This window comes from Bombus fervidus, chromosome 1, assembly GCF_041682495.2.
Source record: "Bombus fervidus isolate BK054 chromosome 1, iyBomFerv1, whole genome shotgun sequence".
NCBI lineage: Eukaryota > Metazoa > Arthropoda > Insecta > Hymenoptera > Apidae > Bombus > Bombus fervidus.
The window spans coordinates 17,302,994-17,320,920 of record NC_091517.1 but is presented as its reverse complement, the minus strand read 5'-3'; the positions used below and the strand labels follow the sequence as shown (position 1 = coordinate 17,320,920).

At 35.6% G+C, this 17,927-nt stretch overlaps 1 protein-coding gene across 7 annotated transcripts in view; it reads right to left on the bottom strand.

The window, feature by feature from the left end:
• Positions 1-17,927, bottom strand: part of Gycbeta100b (guanylate cyclase soluble subunit beta-1-like) — a 111,345-nt gene that overhangs the window by 5,299 nt on the left and 88,119 nt on the right. For all 7 annotated transcript variants that reach the window (XR_011800143.1, XM_072006034.1, XM_072006046.1 and 4 more), the window contains 11 exons: positions 16,715-16,815; positions 15,577-15,695; positions 13,041-13,196; positions 12,330-12,483; positions 11,365-11,519; positions 9,505-9,633; positions 9,160-9,242; positions 5,916-6,086; positions 4,396-4,633; positions 2,926-3,066; positions 1,900-2,057 (listed from right to left, as the gene is read on the bottom strand). Coding sequence is in view for 6 of the 7 variants with exons in the window: in XM_072006024.1 (XP_071862125.1) it covers positions 1,900-2,057; positions 2,926-3,066; positions 4,396-4,633; positions 5,916-6,086; positions 9,160-9,242; positions 9,505-9,633; positions 11,365-11,519; positions 12,330-12,483; positions 13,041-13,196; positions 15,577-15,695; positions 16,715-16,815 (1,605 nt within the window). In the remaining variant the exon portion in view is untranslated. The remainder of the gene's footprint in view (positions 1-1,899; positions 2,058-2,925; positions 3,067-4,395; positions 4,634-5,915; positions 6,087-9,159; positions 9,243-9,504; positions 9,634-11,364; positions 11,520-12,329; positions 12,484-13,040; positions 13,197-15,576; positions 15,696-16,714; positions 16,816-17,927) is intronic.

Here is a 17,927-nt window from a genome sequence, read left to right as displayed (position 1 = left end):
GAAGCAATTTCAATGTCGATCGAAGCAAGGTTTTCACTCAGATGTGATAGACAGAACACAAGTCGTGGCAGGTTAAGGGAAAGTTAGGTTCAATAGGTCTACGATAATTATACATGATAATATCCTGAGGTTAATGAATGTTAAAAATAAGAGAAATTATATACCAACTACGAACACTCGAGACATCGTTCGTTTTCATAAAATGTTTTTCTCTTTTTGCGAAACGCTTGGCACGAAAGAAAATTCAATTTATAAATTCCGCACTTTGATGCAACCACAAATATGTACGCTATGTTGCGACTGAAAGTCGAGTTTGCCAGTGGATTACATTTTTCGTAAAACTCTTACCTATTGTTGGTATTGCGCCATCAGAGTTTACGATCATTATGAAATATTGCGACGAAGTCGAGCGCACTGTGTTAACCAAAACGGATTAAAGCGTTTTAACGAAGAACAAACTACGAATAAATTATCGCTGTGTAAATTTCGGTGCAAGAGTGACAAAATTGTTGCTGTATAATTTATACGAATCGCTGTTTTCATGACGTTAACGCGTCCATCAAGTATAGTTAATGTCTCAGCGAACAACAGTGATATTGAAATTTAAAATACCCTGGAGATCAGTTGACAGACGTGTAACTGTTTCAACTGGCGTTTTGCATTAAATTTTATCCCTCTGCGTCCAATGTATTTCCCTTGGGGATGATAGCTCAACAGCCCTCCTAGATTTTCCCGAATTCATATAATTGAATTATCTTCTCCCTAAACAATTCGTTCGAGCATAATGTTGCTGGACACGGTTAACTGTCGTTTACCAATTATTCGAATCTTGATAATTCGAAGTAATGTAAGAGAGTATCGTACAAAAATTCCCAAGTTTTTATCGTAAAAAATTCTATGAAGCTGTGATATAAGTATTTAACTAGAGGTGTTATAATGCACTGTATAATGTTTAAGTTATTACCATAACGCGAACTGGAGCACCAGCAACAAAGTAATTAACTTTCAAAATAATTTTAGTATAATGTGTGAAGTTACTGTTTACGTATTTAATAAATGCACAAATTGGCATCTCATGGTGGTGATATATTGTTAATAATAGACATAGTTCAAAAGGCACACAACAATTCACTATTGTTCGTTTGAGGCAACATATTGCTTTGGGCATTCATTAATATAAATAACAAGTTTAAACATTATCGTAATATTGCTTCGAGAGATTGTTTCAGATCAATTCAATACATTTGAACATTTCCTACAAGATGATATAGCAAACACTATATAGTTACTTTTATAAAAAACAAAACAATGATCATACAAAATTCGAAAAAAGATGACTATCATATCACATATAATAAGATGACTATAAAGAGATTTCTCTTTCACGATATCTCTTTTGTAAAATCATTTGAATTCGATCTCAAACATTGTCTATATTATTGGAGATAAAAGAGATATTTTAATTATTCAATAGAACGGAAAACTTCATATAAATTTTCAATCAGACATGTTCCATATTCCGTGAAATTGCAAAACCTTTTAATTAAATTACGAATAACTGCAATTCTGCTATTTCAAACGCATTACGATTGAAAATATTTCGTCATCGCTTTAATCTGTAAAGAGCAACTCTGAAACAAACAGAATTGCTAGTACTTTGCAAATTACTCTAACAAGCCCCTTAACTTTCCTTCCTTCTTTAATAAAAGGCCGAATTCCCAAAGCGAAATCCCAACGGTAAAAGCTTCGAAAATAAACCGCTTACGATTCGAAAGGAAACATTCCAGTTGCGCGTTTCACGAATTCGGCCAAATTCAGCACCGACTTTTTCCAATGCCAGCAAGCCCCGAAAATAGCCTGCAATTACCATAAATCCGTAAATTTAATATGACTTCGTACCTGTACGCGTCCTCGGAGACGTTTATTTTGCCCGGTTCCCCGGTGGTCTCAGTTCGACTGGTGAGATTCACCGTATTTCCAAACAGGCAGTAACGAGGCATACGGTGTCCAATTACCCCGGTCACAACCTCTCCGCTGTGGATGCCGATGGTGATTTTCTGCGAAACATTTCGCACGTTTATTAAACGGGTCTTCTTTATATACAACGATGTGAATTCGCATCACGTCGACAACGTAAACGTTACCGGCGGAAGCTTTCGCGTAGGAACAGGAAGAGCACATTCAGGAAGGAGAACAAGAGTCTTTCTACGGATAATCGAATGCAAGAGATCTCTCGCGTACCTGTCTCCGTACTGCGTTCCACGAAACGCAATTGAAAAGTCAAGTCGGGGAACGCTTAACTCGTTTAGAAGTATTTTCTGTTATTTCGTTGTCTTGCTGATAGGAATAAATACATTAGCCAAGTACTTGGAGACAAAGTGAATTCCGATTGATAAATCGGACATGATTCTGCGATGAGTTTACCGCGAGGAATTTGAATTTAAAAAATGGAAAGAATTATTTGAAAAATTGAAATATCAATTGTAGCGGGAATTGATCAAATTCCAAACATATTGCCTGTAAATGAATGAAAAAATGTTCGAGCGAAAAAGTTACAATAGAAAGTTCATAGATCGGATAAATTCCAAATTCATGACGCGTTAACTAAGAATTAAAGGAACGGTATTTCATCTATCACAGTTGTTTCCAAGTTCAAAGACTAGCATTTCATAATATAATTTCATTGTCCAGAATTCTTCCCGAATTATTATACGAAACGATATTTACGAGCTATTGGAGAAAGAAAATTAATCATTGGATTTTCGAATTCAGAAATATTTCGGTGATATCGTTGGTGGTAAAGTGGTAACAGAGAGATGATAAATGTTTCTCCGAGGATCGATGTTATCATTCGAAGAGGTCCTACCCGCAAACATAAAAATTGAAGGCCGCAGAACGAACGTATAAAAAAATATGGGGGCTTACCACAGGCTCGCCATCGATCTGCACTTCGTCCGCGGCTAGATCCATCATATCCAATGCGAGACGAGCGATGCACCGTGCATGGCAACGACATGGTTCCGGTAATCCGCTCACGGCCATGTATTTGTCACCAACAGTTTCGACCTAGTCCGACCAAAGTGGATCAGTGCTAACAAGCCTTCTCGTAAATTCAAATATATTCGTTGTCAGCTGTATAATGGTTATACGGGAATCCTCGTTTTAGCTTTCTAACGATGTTCTCGTCGAAAGTAAAATCGATAACAATGTGTATTTCCTTTCGAAAAGCAAAGAAGAAGATATATATTGATGGCCGTATTTTATTTTAGGTGAAGCTACAGATACTTATAATTATTTATAATTAATTAAAAGATGGATTGAAATTATGTAATAATAAATAAATTTAAGAAGTATTTAGAAAATATTGTTACGATGATCCATAATTAATAGTCGTTCTTTTAACCGCGTTATGTTTCTTTAAATTTGCTACTATAATTGTAAGCATAAACGTTGCAATATAGGGAACTATTTTGAAAGGGAATTCGTAGCTAGTTTCATAGAAGAAAGAAAAGAGGGAGATTATATCTAGTACTTATTCTACGTATAAAACATCATCTGCATATTACAATGGACTTCATACAAGTTGCAAACCCGGCTATGGCACTTCACATGAAAGGAAGTCTTAGGGGACAAAAAAGTTTCTCCTAGTCGGTATTATTATTTAAAATAGCCAGTATTCCTAACGGCTGTCGTTCATGTTTCCTACGGAGTCGCTCACAACCGTCCATTAATGCATTTTAAACGGCACGGGTTACGAGAAAACTTTCTTTCCAACGCGAAAGTGCCTTTCAAAAATATATGTTGCGACGCCATGAACGCTTTATGTTACACCATGCAGGCGCACTTTCCATATTACTACCATTCGCGATCTAAGTTACGTTCCAAGTTCCATTCCGATGGAACTACAAACGTTCAATTTTTTTTTCATTTGCATTTGAACACTTTAATTATTCTTCAAGCGTATCAGTCACTTTCGAATCTTCAAATTATACATTATCTTGCGTAATCGAATACACATCCTGTTGCAATCTTTTCTGTTATTCCTTGTAACACCTTCAATGTTCTTTTATCAAACTTAACATTTATTTTATTCGTTTGGTATTAAATATTAAAATATTCTATAATAAATATCCAAATATCTAGTAAATATTCTACAATAAATATCTCGATATTTAAATATCTAAATGAATTACCAATTGCGTGAATATTGGATAGAATATAAAGTCATTTCAAGTCTATTTTATTAAATATATCTTGCAATCTACAAATTTCCTAAATTGTTGAAAATACAAAAAAAAGACACTAAAAAGTACTACTTTTACTTAGCCTCAGCACAGAATTATCCAGAAAACCTAGTTCGATTCGACACAGATTCTCAACGAAGTAAACGCTTACCTTGTACACATTTGGGTTCTTCTTCGGATCGGTGAGCACGTCGAACGCTGTGTACAGTTGATTGAGCATGTTGACGATTTTCATCGCACCACTGGAGTCCGTGTGAGCGGCGCAGTAAGCTCCGAAACCAACGATCCCGGAGAACAATAAGGTCACGCAGTCATACTTCTTCGCAGGAACCGGCCTCGAGTGCCTCAGCTCGTTCGCCACGGAAATGGGCAGCACGGAATACAACAACCTACGGAACACGTACAATTTTTAATGCAGCTCCCTTCAACCACAACCCACCGTGCCACGAATTGCTAATTTCGTTGGCATCTTTTAAATCGTGAAAATAGGAACTATAAATCGAACAAGCCTCCGAATTTTCCTCCTTTTTCTATGATAAGATGGAAGTTATTTTTACAAAGTTTTGATTCCGATCTCGCTGTGTGTCGAACGAGATTAAATTAGCTTAAAAATGCAACAGTCAAAGGGAAATGTAAAGACTGTTATTTGATTTCATTGAAATTTTGATGAATTTTTCATGCTGAATTAATATATTGGAAGCCATTGTCTGCGACAATATTTGCTAGAATTAATGTTTCTGTATCTTTGGAATAAATTAGAGTAATATAATTTATTTGCTATGTGGAATCGACATTTTATATCTCGCGCTTAATAGTTGTTTATTAATATTAAATGGAAAGAATGTTACACATAAATTCATAAACTGCCAAAAATTGTTGAAATTTCTTTTTTATATCACCCGAAAGGCAATTTCTCTGACAGTTTAAAAATTTTTTATCCAATTATACAGCAAATTTATCCCGTCCCGATACAAAAAATTCTTTGTGCGATACAACCTAGTTTCATGTATGCAATGCATATGAGGGCAACAGGTGGAAAAATGTAGCTGTAATTCTCATAAAAAATAAATATTAATATCTTTTATGGAAGTATTTATAAAATTTTTTAATACCTCCTTTCTGACTAGAACGCAAATATACTCAATATCGAACGTATTACTACAATGACGATGAAAATATATCTTGCGTCATATCGAATATAAATTCTTCTCTACATGTGTTTATAAATACATTGCTAAAATATTTAATCTCTTTATTGAAACAAGTCTATTTCGATTAAAACATCTAAACGTGTTCAGTGTAATCAAAATTGAAATATTCCATTAAAACTAAAGTCGATCCGTTTCACTTAGTACTTTCACGAATTTAATCATTCTTTAAATTCATCGTGCACACCATCCAAACTACATTTATTTCAAGACTCTTCGTTGTCGCGATCACGTCGTTGATGTTTTAGAACGACGTAATAGACGTAGTTTAAAAAATACCTCCCGATGAAGGTGAGAAAAAAATCACGATCCAATTTCCGGTAGGAGAGAGTATTCTGTCAAGAAAGAAACTGTAACGACGCCGGAGAGAAGTCGATTCCGGCAGAATTGCGTCAGGATAAATGGCAAACGAGGCCAATGGGGATTTCCTTAATCAGAAAATTACGCGGACGGAAATCCTTACCTGTCGGTTTTCTGCTTCTCGCCGTCGAGCTCACGATACGTCTGTTGCAATTTATCGGTAAGCAATTCCAAGTTTCTCGTTAATTTGTAATCAGCCTCGAATTGCTCTGACATCAGCACGAGATCTCTGGTGGCGTCGTGAAGAGGGATGTCGCTCAGATACAAACCTCGCCTGACAATCAAAAATACATGAACGTAAACAATAGAACACTCGATTCCATTAACGTACGTATTTGTAAGGAGAAACGAGTGTTGAAACGTGACGATGATTACAAGATTGCAAAGTAATTGAAATTTTTCTAAATTTTCGAACGACGGTGAGTTATATACAACTCTTCGATCCAACGCTGTTCAACTATGTTTACAATTTATTGTTCATTCAAGGATAATAAGAAGTCTCAAACATCTCGATGCAAATGGAGATACCTCGAAACTTTAATAATTTAAAAAGTAATAACCGATACGACAATAAACGATGCATTATTCCGTATACGTCGCGTAAAACGATATTTATGACTTTCCATGGAAACCGCGGCTTCAAATCCGGTGCAATTTATCTCCGACACTTCTAATCGTTCTCATTTGAGATTCAGCATTCAATCATATCCGATGTATAATTCATCTCTCTGCTCTCGCTTGCTGACGGTAAAGACTACCCAACGACGCGGCGCAAAAATGCACCCTTGAGGTTCGTTAAAATGGAGGACCATCCTTACTCGCGACACTCAAACAACTTCGTCATTTCTCTCAAAGAAAATTTATTCCCCTAGACGAACCGTAATTTTTTTCCATACTGAAACGAGGTAATCTATCCGGTGAGCGTAATTCCCGCCTAATCTAATGCTCCAAGAGTTATCGCTACTCGGTTCTCGTTACAAAAGGAAGTTAACGCGGTAAACAGGCGGAGTAATGGGCGACAACTCGATTAAGCTTTAAATTTATCTGCTAACTACCTTGACGCTTCTGCTCGACTAAATCCTAGTCAATTCAAACTATTGGAGGAATTATCTTGACGTTAATCGTCCAGAGATTCATGAGAATCGAGAAAACGGCGTGTATATAATTTCGCACGAGGCGCATGAAAATGGTCTAGTGTGTTTTCACTGATGCGTCCTCAACAGTTCGTCGTTTATTTGTTATTCTTTCATTTGCATCCTGTTCATAAATATGTTCGCAAAACATAATTCTCCGAAGCATCTGAACCAAATAGAACAATTTTGAGAAAATACTTTGCAAAGTGGTCGGTAAATATTAGCGAACATTTTGCAAGCACTGTGTATGAATATGTTTTGCTGGTATGTACGTGCCTTGACGTGTCGATTACGAGACTGAATTTTCTCCGTGAGACATTCGATTTCCGGAGAACTCGGTCAGAAAACAGATCGGAAGGGATCCAGGTCAGAATGTATGATAGAATGCGGATAAACGCGATGTTTCGTGCATTTTTCCCTGTTACTGAAGCACAAAATAGAGGAAATGAGAAGCAAAAGTTGACATGGACAAAGAAGAGAGTGGTCGACTGTAAGGGAGAAGGAAAATTACGAGAATAACAAGGGCAAAGATTATTCGAACGGGGGCAATTCGGTAGCGGCTTGACGGAAATTTATGTTCGTAGTGGAGTACGGGCAGACACTCGAATAGCTATAATTATACAAGCCATCGCTTCAGTATTTATTGAATGGCCAGTGTACCCGTTCTTTTACTCGGAGACAAATATTTTCCGCGCAAAGACAGAGTAATGGGCTACGATGAATTAATAGGGAAAGTCCACTAGACGGCCATCGAACACGTTACGTCTATTTACGATAACGACCTAAATAGCGTTGTGTCCGATGGCTGTAAGATCGGCTGAGTTAAGCTTTGTATACGGATTTTTTGCTACTTGAAAGAAGATACTTCTATTGTCTTGTTCTTACTGTATAACAAGAGCTTCTTTGTACATACTCATATTTCTCCACGAGATTTTCTTTCGGTTCGATCCTGTACTTTATATCGACATTGTATGTCAATCCTCTACTGAGAAATTAAAGTACGTACGTAGCTTTGACTGAATGAAAATTGGTTAATGGTTCCTGATCATCAAACTTTACGATGAGATATTTTTTACTGATTTTTCTGGGATGAATATTCCAGACTTTCTCTTATAAAAGACAAAGAAATAGTTGATCTAATTAATTAAAATCTTTGGTAACCTGGCGTTTGTGAAAAGAGAAACTTGGACAAGGTACGGTCGTTTACGGCAAGGCGAAAAATCTTGATTGAGTTGTGACGAAGCAGATTTAGCATCTGGTAATGGGGAAGTAGAGTATAAAGATGCTACGTTAACCAGGCTCTTTCCATTTTTGGAATGCTTGCCTCTTTTTTTCTTCCCATTTTTCGCCTATTTTCTTCGAATGCTCATTTTTTTTCTCCCCTTAGTGTTTTTCTTTTTATTTCTTTTTTCTCCCATTCTTTTCCCCTTGTCCCTTTCACAATTTCCTTTTTCTTGCTTCGGAGAACAGTTACTTATATAATATTTTTGATATATGTTAGGATTTTAATACACGATATAGCCATAAACGTCGAAACCGAAACAGCGGTTTCTGGTTTCTGTGCACCGAAGTGGAAAATCGTTTTTCCAGCGGAAAATAACGTTGCATTTTTCTTGACAGCCATTTATTTCGTCGCTACTTACGCATGCAGACGTCGTAGCCATTTTTATAGAATTCAGAACGTTTGTCACCAAACCTAACGACGATGAATGCGTTCTCGTCCCGTTATTGATCATAGTCGTACGGCCGCGCTATTTGGTTTGATTGAAATTCAATTTAGGAACTATTCGATAATTGCGCCGCGGTATGGATCAACGTAGACGCACGAATAACGATATCAGTCAGCGTGATATAATTACCGTAACGATAGAGACGGCAAATTTTCGAATCGTGGGATGTGAACGATCGTGTCTCTTCGATTTCTAACAAATTGAGGTCGCGCTAACATGCTCAGGAGAAACGTGAGTCGTTAATCAACGCGACTTTGGTACGTTAAACGGATGAAATCAAGTCGTGAATAGTGGTATTTTGACGTTTGAATTCGGAATTTAATTGAATTTGGATTAACCTTTGATCGCTTATCCAATTCAGCTCGTCTAATTTCCTTGTTAATCGTAGTTTACGTGTTCATTTTCAACCAACCAGAATGTAATTTCTCTTCGTCATAGAGCGATTTAGTTTGAATTAATGATTATACTTCATGTAAATTCTTACCTGGTTAAGTCATCCAAGTTGATAACGCTAGGATAACAGAGAAAGGTGACGAGGTCTGATTCGGGTATGTACAACATTTGCCCCTGGAAAAATAATAATCTTGCACGTGACAACGAAATACGTTCATTTTTTTCACTTACGATTTAAATATTATTTACTAATTACAAGGAATATAATGGTAAGTATTATAAATATAAATGTTCAATTATTCATAAGCATTGGTAATAAAGATTCTTTAAACCTTACTAAAAAAATATATAATTTGATCGATTCTACTGTATTGTAAAAATCCTAGAACCAACAAATGATTTTAGATAATTCTAATATTCTAAAAGATATACTAACTTTCAAACGTAGGTACGAATATTCTTCCGAAGAATCCACTTGCATCACACCCTTTTTCGTTCGTAACACGTAAACCGTATTGATGTGCGACAATATGTTCTCGAATGTTAACTCTAAATGTGGTCTCACCTACGACAACAAAGCTAGGGATTTATTTCACAACATCAAGGACATATAAAATACATTTAAGATTATACTGTGATCAGAAAACGTACATACATAGTTATTCTCAATGTTTATCGAATTGTACTTCCTGATACTTTATTGCAATCCGTAACAAGTCATAAATTCGTAAGATAGTATGATATTACGTTTATCGTTGTGAATGTGTATAAATATGTATCTAGATCAACGACAAGAATTTTGATTAATTATCGATTGACTTTATTCTATACATCTATGCACGTGCAACGGGATTCTGTTTCGATTTCTGAAGGCAGCAGCGTCATGAAATATCAACGACGATCGGGGGCTAATAATGAATGGATAATGGATCACAGACGTGGATGTAGGTACGAGCACGGATGCAAATGAAGTTAAACGGTACCGTTCCAATAGCTCGTGTCATGACGCTTGAAACAAACCGTATTTGAAAGATATACGATTATGCGTGCATGAATCCATGCAAATTATCATTGGTGGCCAATGCGCGGCTCACAGTAACGTAATTTCGTGGTCCGCGCTAACTAATGTGCTATTGCGGCAATAAAACATTTTTCGCTAACGCCTTGTGAATCGATCATTGCAGAATTCCGATTGAATCGATATTTTGTACCGCGTTTTACAAACTATGAATAGCCCGAAGTAATTTTGAGAAATATTGTATATGCTAATGATACGATGGAATTGAAGAGATAAGTTTATATCACACCATAAAAAACATACATCTGTAAAAGGGAAAAAAATAATTTTTAATTTTTTTTTTCTAATAACTACAATATTTTTCATGCGAAGGCAATGATATTTATTTCAGAAGTTGTCTTTCGAATTATCTTTGATATCTTGGAGGTACATGTATTTCCAGATTGAAGAAACAAATACAATTACATCGATATTACATTGTGAATCGATTCTGTTATCTATTATTGCCATAGTACCAAAAAGAGTAAAAAGAAGAGGAATCTTACCTACGAATCTGATAGCCCAAGACGTGGTTCTTTCTGTTACGTCAGATTTCTTTTAGATTTATTACTCTAGATTAGTCTAGATGGAAGAAATTGATATTGATCAATTGCGGAATCTGTAATGTCTGTCTTTCTTCGCGTGTTTTTATTAAATCGCGATTCTAGATCGTGCTTCACATGACACATTTCTTTTCTCGAGTTTATATCGTCCCTTCATGAATAAAATCTGGATATTTATGAAATGAGATACGTAGACTATAAAGCAAGGTTCCGAAAAATAATTAATGGCTTGTCATGGTTACAAGAGTTATATCGTTTGAGGTAAATAACATATTTTCAGACAAAATAAGTTCCAAATTACCACAATGGCATTCTTTCTTTTTTTTTTAAGTAAAATACTTTGTAGTTAATAATTGACAGTAAGATAGTTATTGTTTGCCAGTAAAATCAGCAGAATGATAATATTCATTAAACGCTGACAGAATGTTATAATAGATGTTCAACACGCTTCCGTTGAATACACTAGTATTCAAATATTTATGTATTATAGCTTACACAGATTGTTAAACCAAAGTTAACGTCTACCTTGAAATTTGTGTTTATGGATGCTATCCTACAGGATGATTATAAACATCGCAGTTTATGCAAGATTTGCAAACTGTATGTGGCTGGAATAGCATGGATATCGATAGTACTTCATGCATCGTCCATATAAGTTATAATTGTGGGAACTTACTGTCAGAAGAATGTCGTTCAACTTGCAATTACCAGAGCACACTTGAGGGATAACTCGAGTTATAGTGCATCCAGTCTGAACTATGGTAAGGTCCCGGTTGAACATCAGATGGAATGGAAAAACTCGGCAAAAGGTCATAGGGCTCACTTTTGGTTCTACGGCATATATTTCATAACATTTTTAGTAAATCTGTCCTTATCACTTTCGGTGCTTTGCTGGTTTTAGAGATATCTAATCTTAATAAAAAAGAGCACACAAAATATGCTAACATCTGCTTTATTCTCAATATTATCGGACATTAAATTAAGTATGTCTATATGGAATTGATCTTTTACTCTTCTAAAAAATTATTCTTTTCCAGATATATCATTGACTTTATGCAACAACGACACAGCAAAAACTAGGATTGACATGCCAATAAATACTTTAGTAAAAGGTTGTAACATAAATACAAAAGGCAGAGTTAAATCCTGTACTCATGCTTTCGTATCAAAGAGTTTCATATACCACAGGAACTTGATATCATTGAATTTATTACAGACTAAACTTCGTTGTATGCAATATTGATTCTCTCGATTAATTTCATATTGCAAACTTCTCCTTTTTAAGCTCAAAAAAATTACCTAAGGGATCAAGAGATCTCCCGCGACTAAATTAGCTAGCGTTCGCTAAGCTAATTTTTTACTTTTCATGCATAACGGGTTGGATAAAACCAAGAAGAAGAGAATTATCGTAGCCATCAAGTTTTATACTCTTATGACAACCTTTTAATAAAGCGTTTATGAACTTTGTGTTACCTGACACTCCAGTAACATAACAAAATTCCTATTTAATCTTATTTTTAGACGTTTTAATCTCTGAAATATCCTGCGCTCGCAGCAAGATATATCTTTGTGATATATAAAGTAGAATTAGTAGTAGTATTTTTATAAATAGAAGATTGACGTATGAAGAGTATTACTCACCGACAGATAAGGTTTCAAGTTCCGCGATCATGGGATTTGAAACGACCCCAGGACCGGACGTGTTCGTGATCAAAAACTGCACGTGGTCGCATTCGTTTTTCGTTTTCAATATCCGCATTTCTATATCCGTGCCGTGAAGCTTCTTCGCCACGGTCTAAGATCGATAAAATTTATAACCGATTTATAACTGTTTGCTTTTATCCGGATGAATTTTAGGGTGGAAATTAAATATTACAGGTCAGTTAATTGACACAGTCGTTCTCTTTAAAATACACGCAATTCAAAATTCAGAATCTTATGGCGGAAAATTAGATTTGGATAAATAGAGTACGAGATCTTCGTGCTGTGGAAGTTACTGCAACTCTCTTCTATTTCCCATCCTTTTCAATCTCTATGATTGCTTTTTGTATTCGTATTTAATATCATTAAAAAAATATGGATATGGATCGAGATTTCTTTCATCCTCTAAATATCATATTATTTTTATTTCAATTTCGATACTTCCTACAGTCTTGTACGTTATACGCATTCTGTCCATTTTTGCATATCTGAATTTTCTATGAACGCATAAACATTCACGATCTACTCCTTAATTTAAAAACTTCAAATGGCAAAAATATAAGACTGTAAAGAAAGAGTATTCCTTTTTCAAGTATTAACAAACTTCGATGCTCAATTTTCACCCGATATATCATTGAACGATAAAAATACCTTGACGATGCCAATCACAATGTGTTCCAAACCAGGTCGATCGGAGTAATAATGTAATATGAGCGCTCCATCCTCTGGTCTCTCGGTGCACCGAAAAGAGGGCGCCCTCATTCCCGGATACAAAGTGCCTAAATGATCGTGAAGGGCGTCCAAGTTCTGTAATTAAAGGTTACACGGCCCCCTGTCAATCTATCTGTGCTCTCGCTATTATCGAACATTGCGTTCCGCCCAACTAAAACATTCCTATGTCCCTAATTTATTTTCGATTGCCACTTTGCGTTTCAACCAGCCATGATGATCAATGCACGCCATTTCATCGTAGAATACTCGTTACGCGTTTCCAATTCAATTTCTGCCATTAATTTCGATCGTGTCGATATTCGTGGAATCCAAGCGACGAGGAAATATAAGAAACGCGAAATTTTCCAAGTTCGTACAACGGAACGAGAACTAACTGTTCGTACGTGACGGTCTCGAGCTGAGAAATAACCGGAAATGGAACCTTGCGATGGAAAAACGATAATAATCCTGATCCGCGGTCACATTACTCACATTCCACTTGCTAATCGCGTCGCGCGCGTTCATCGCGAACAAAATTTCTTACTGTACGTAGTGCAAATGGGCTTATTCGAAATATAATATAGTAGGAATCGCGACAGAATCATATATAGGGCGGTTGTTAATTTTAATTCAACAAATATTACTATAAGCTCACCTCCGTGTGAAATTTGAATTTTGAAATCTCATTTCATTATAGTAATCTAGCGGGGAATTTTTAAACATTTCAGCATTTGAGTTGGAAAAATTTTAACAAACGAATATATTTCATTATATAAATTTAAACCTTTTTAATTGCCATAACACAAGAATTTAATGAATGAAACGAATAACCTAAGGAACTACATATATGTGGTAATGACACAAATACGTCTACAGTTAAATACTACAATCGCAGAACTGTCTTCCAACAAGATTTCATTTTGAAACACGTTTGCTCTGAAGACAAGATATGCATACGATTATATTTAGACTTTGTATCTTTCGCCTGTAACTACGTAATGTATGTCTTTCATAATTATACGAAAACAAAACCGTATGTTTAACGTGCCGGAGGTACTAGTTCAGATGTGAATGACTAAACACCGCGGAGATATTAAACAGAATTCATGAATCTATAATTAATTCAAACACCACAGCCGTGTGTAATATTTCCTCTCTGAATGAATAAATATTAAGCGTATAAATAATAACTATCGCGTTTTCTTTCATACATTTTACACATTGACGCTATTCCTGTAATATCGTTAAATTATGAAATAACCTAGATTCTATATTTTGTCAAATGTACGCTTAATGATCTTTCAGAATTCATTATCTAAAAAGACAATTTTTTTCTATGTAAAAAAAGAAAAAACAAAATAAAGAAGAAACGAACTAATTAGATATAATCTTTTGTTTTTCTCGCTTTTGCTCAAAGAATCCATTTCCATTCACAGCGTTGCTATTATTAATGCTCCGTTCCATATAGTTAACCTCGCTGGATTCTATCTGGCATATTTTGAAGAGAAACAAGCCAATGACTCAGTTGTTGGAACGCCGTAAAGAAATCACAATAATGCATCGGCTAGGCGCGACAAAAACATTTTCCAGTGAGCGTCGCAATAATCCTGCGTTCGTATTCTAACCATGTGAACGAGTTTACGCGCTTTTTGTTTGATTATTCAACCGTAGGTTGCCGCAATTGCTGGACTGGCGCGACGCATTTTTCCCGAACGAATCGTGCGTCGAGTTCCGAACAACGGGTATATACGTTGTAAACATTACGTGCCTGATACAAAGATCGAAATTGTCGGATACGCGCATGAACAATAACGAGGACAGAAATAAACAAAAAGAGACGATGTTCTCTTGAACCAGCTATAGATGGCTATAGATAGTAGGAAATATGAAAATTGTATATCGATCTGATAACTTGTGAAAGAATTTACTGGCTTAAAATATTTCGTAGCTATAGATAAGGTCCTGATCTCTATGCTTTTGCTAACATTCGCCGAGTGATTCTAAATTGCAACAAAATACCATAGATTAAGTGTTATTCACCATTAAATAATATTTTGTCTCTTTTATTTTTAAACTGATAACATCATGTAGATATACTTTCTCATTTCGTTAACGTACCTATTCGAGGCCTTGTCTAAATGTTTCCATCTTCTTGAAACTTTTGGAAATGAAAGAATCGAAAGAAGAAGTTACGATGAACCTAGTTGAATCATACGCGAGCATTCGATAAGTTTCTCTTTGTCCCCACATTTCTATCCAATTTTTTGCGCAATCCTATCGCATTACGTAACGGAACATCTATGGCCTTCGTACATAACACTAAGGAGAATGACGATCTACCTACGTGTCATCTTTTCAGGAAACTTTCACCGCGATCCGCATGGAATCGCGAGAATCCCGGGCACGGTCTACCGGAGCAATCTTATTCCGCAGGAAAGTGAATGGCGGCAAACGAGCGTGTCGAAGCGCTATTTACCTGTAAAAAGTCCCTGGGCGTAGCCCCAAGCACCTGGAGAATCTTGTCGTAGCCGGAATCCTGGCAGAACTCGAAGAACATCCTGCCGAACAGCTCGAGGATCTCGTCCGCTGGAATGTCTGCAAGATTTCCCGTAATATCCTCGATACCATCGATGTTCCATGGAATTTGATTTTCCGAGTTTAACGCTGTTTAACGTATTAAACGGGAACCACCGATACCGACGTCGACGTCGTTCGATCGTCGATCAAGGATAATATTACAATGTTCCAGAAACACCTTGCACTATATATTCCAGAAGGAATAACGACTTTTTTGTACAGAAAAGAGATTAGCTACGACTTCGATATCTCGCGACAAATTGTTCGTCGAGGGAGATTATAGAGGTGAAGGTTCTAGAGAATTGGTTCTTTCTTTTTTCTCGTTTCTGCCGAGAATTTATGGTTCAATGTGGGGAATGTAATACTATCGTTATCACTAGTATTTCAATTGAGAAGGGAAGTAAAATTTTTCATTGAAGTTTAAATTGATTAGAATAAAAATGTAATTTTGGATAAGAATGTATGTTCAACGAAGCGTATAATAATATTATAGTTGTGTTGCAAATAAAAAATTAGTTTTACGTGATAAAAGGTGTTAAAGAAATATTTTGCTTTAATTTACTATTCAAGAACCATGTGCCAAAGGAAACGTAATCATCCTTGTGAAAAGGATAATGAATGCGAATGTTAGAGTGATTCAAGAACCTTAATCGAGTTACACGTTGCATGAAAATTTAAATAACAGTGATAGAGTAAAAATATTTGGAAAGCCCTAGACATCTTGATAGGATTAAATATTGTTGAAAATTTAATTGAGGAAGTAGAAATATTGAAACCGAGGGATAAAAGCAATTATTTGAATGCGACTCAAGAATCTTAATAGGATTAGACGCTAAAGAGATATCTGTTAAAAGATCCAGTATCGTATGAGAAATTGTTATTATATCAAGCTTTCGTGTTTCTTTTACATAATCGAATTATTAACTTTCCTTAATGGTACCTTTTGTAACAATACTATGAAATTTTCATCCAGAATATGCTCTTTTAGCGAAATAATAATATAATTAAAGATTCACAATTCAAAGAAGAATACGTACTGAGCCGATTGACAGCTGCCGATATGATGTTATATGTAATTTCATCGTCGTATATCTGACGAACCAGAAACTGTCCTTCCATGTTAACCGCGGCATCTTTCCTGCGTGAACAAGATAACAAAAAAATAAACATTAATCTTCATATAATAATTATATTATAATTATCACAATACTAATACGATTTCTAAGGATGCATGCATGATAAAGGGTTAAAATTTATAGCGATGTAAGTCAGTCGGAGAAGTCGGATACTTCAACTCTTGAAAGCATCATCGCATAACATTGAAAATTACATAATTAATTAAGTTGTCTATATCTGTATTATCTGTCTCGGTACGTTTTCAGGGATTTAAGAAAATGTAACAGATTTTTTTGAAAACTGACAATGTATTGACGTACATCACAATGATGCTCATTGATATCTCTATAAACTCTTCTAAATTTCTAACTCTTATTCTATTATTATAAATATTCTATTATATCAAATTGTTATAAAGATACACGGTAAAATGAGAAATTTCGTTCCCTCGATAAATTTTCATGCAGAGATACTTTTCCTGCTACGTATATTAAAAACTTGGCAATGTAATGCAATGCTAATTGCCAGTTCCGAGCTAAAACACCGTAGCGACCCAGCATCGATTTTATTAAAGTTTCGAAAGGACGGCTAACAAGTCGTTTTATTTTCTATCGACAGAGGATAGAAATCTGGGAAAATTGAAAGTGTCGTTGTATAATCTGGCAAAGTTTCGTTTCTTTCTTTTCCACGTCATGTCGCATCATGATGGTTCGCCTTGGCGGTAAACGATGTAAGAGGAAATTAATTAGTTTCGCGCATCGGATAAAGTAAATACTTCTTAGCAGCTAAAAGCCAAGCATTTTAACAGGTTACCAGATGCTCGGTTTCCATTAAATTTACAAAGTGCAGTCTAAAGGCACTTCACCGTTTGACATGGATATGAGCTGTCACTCCAAGCTCGCCGCAGCATTTTCGCATAACTTCCCGAAGGCTCTTAGCGATCGACAAAAGACCATAATACAATCTTAAATGAACCGCAAAAATAATATTGGCGTTTCCATTCACCAAGATTATTTCGCTTTGACGCCTGTGGAGTGTACTATAACAGGCTTGAGGATTTTAAGGTGTTTAGATATACATAAAGTTAAAATCTTATTTTATATGTATTTATAATAAATTTTCAGGTCATAGAGA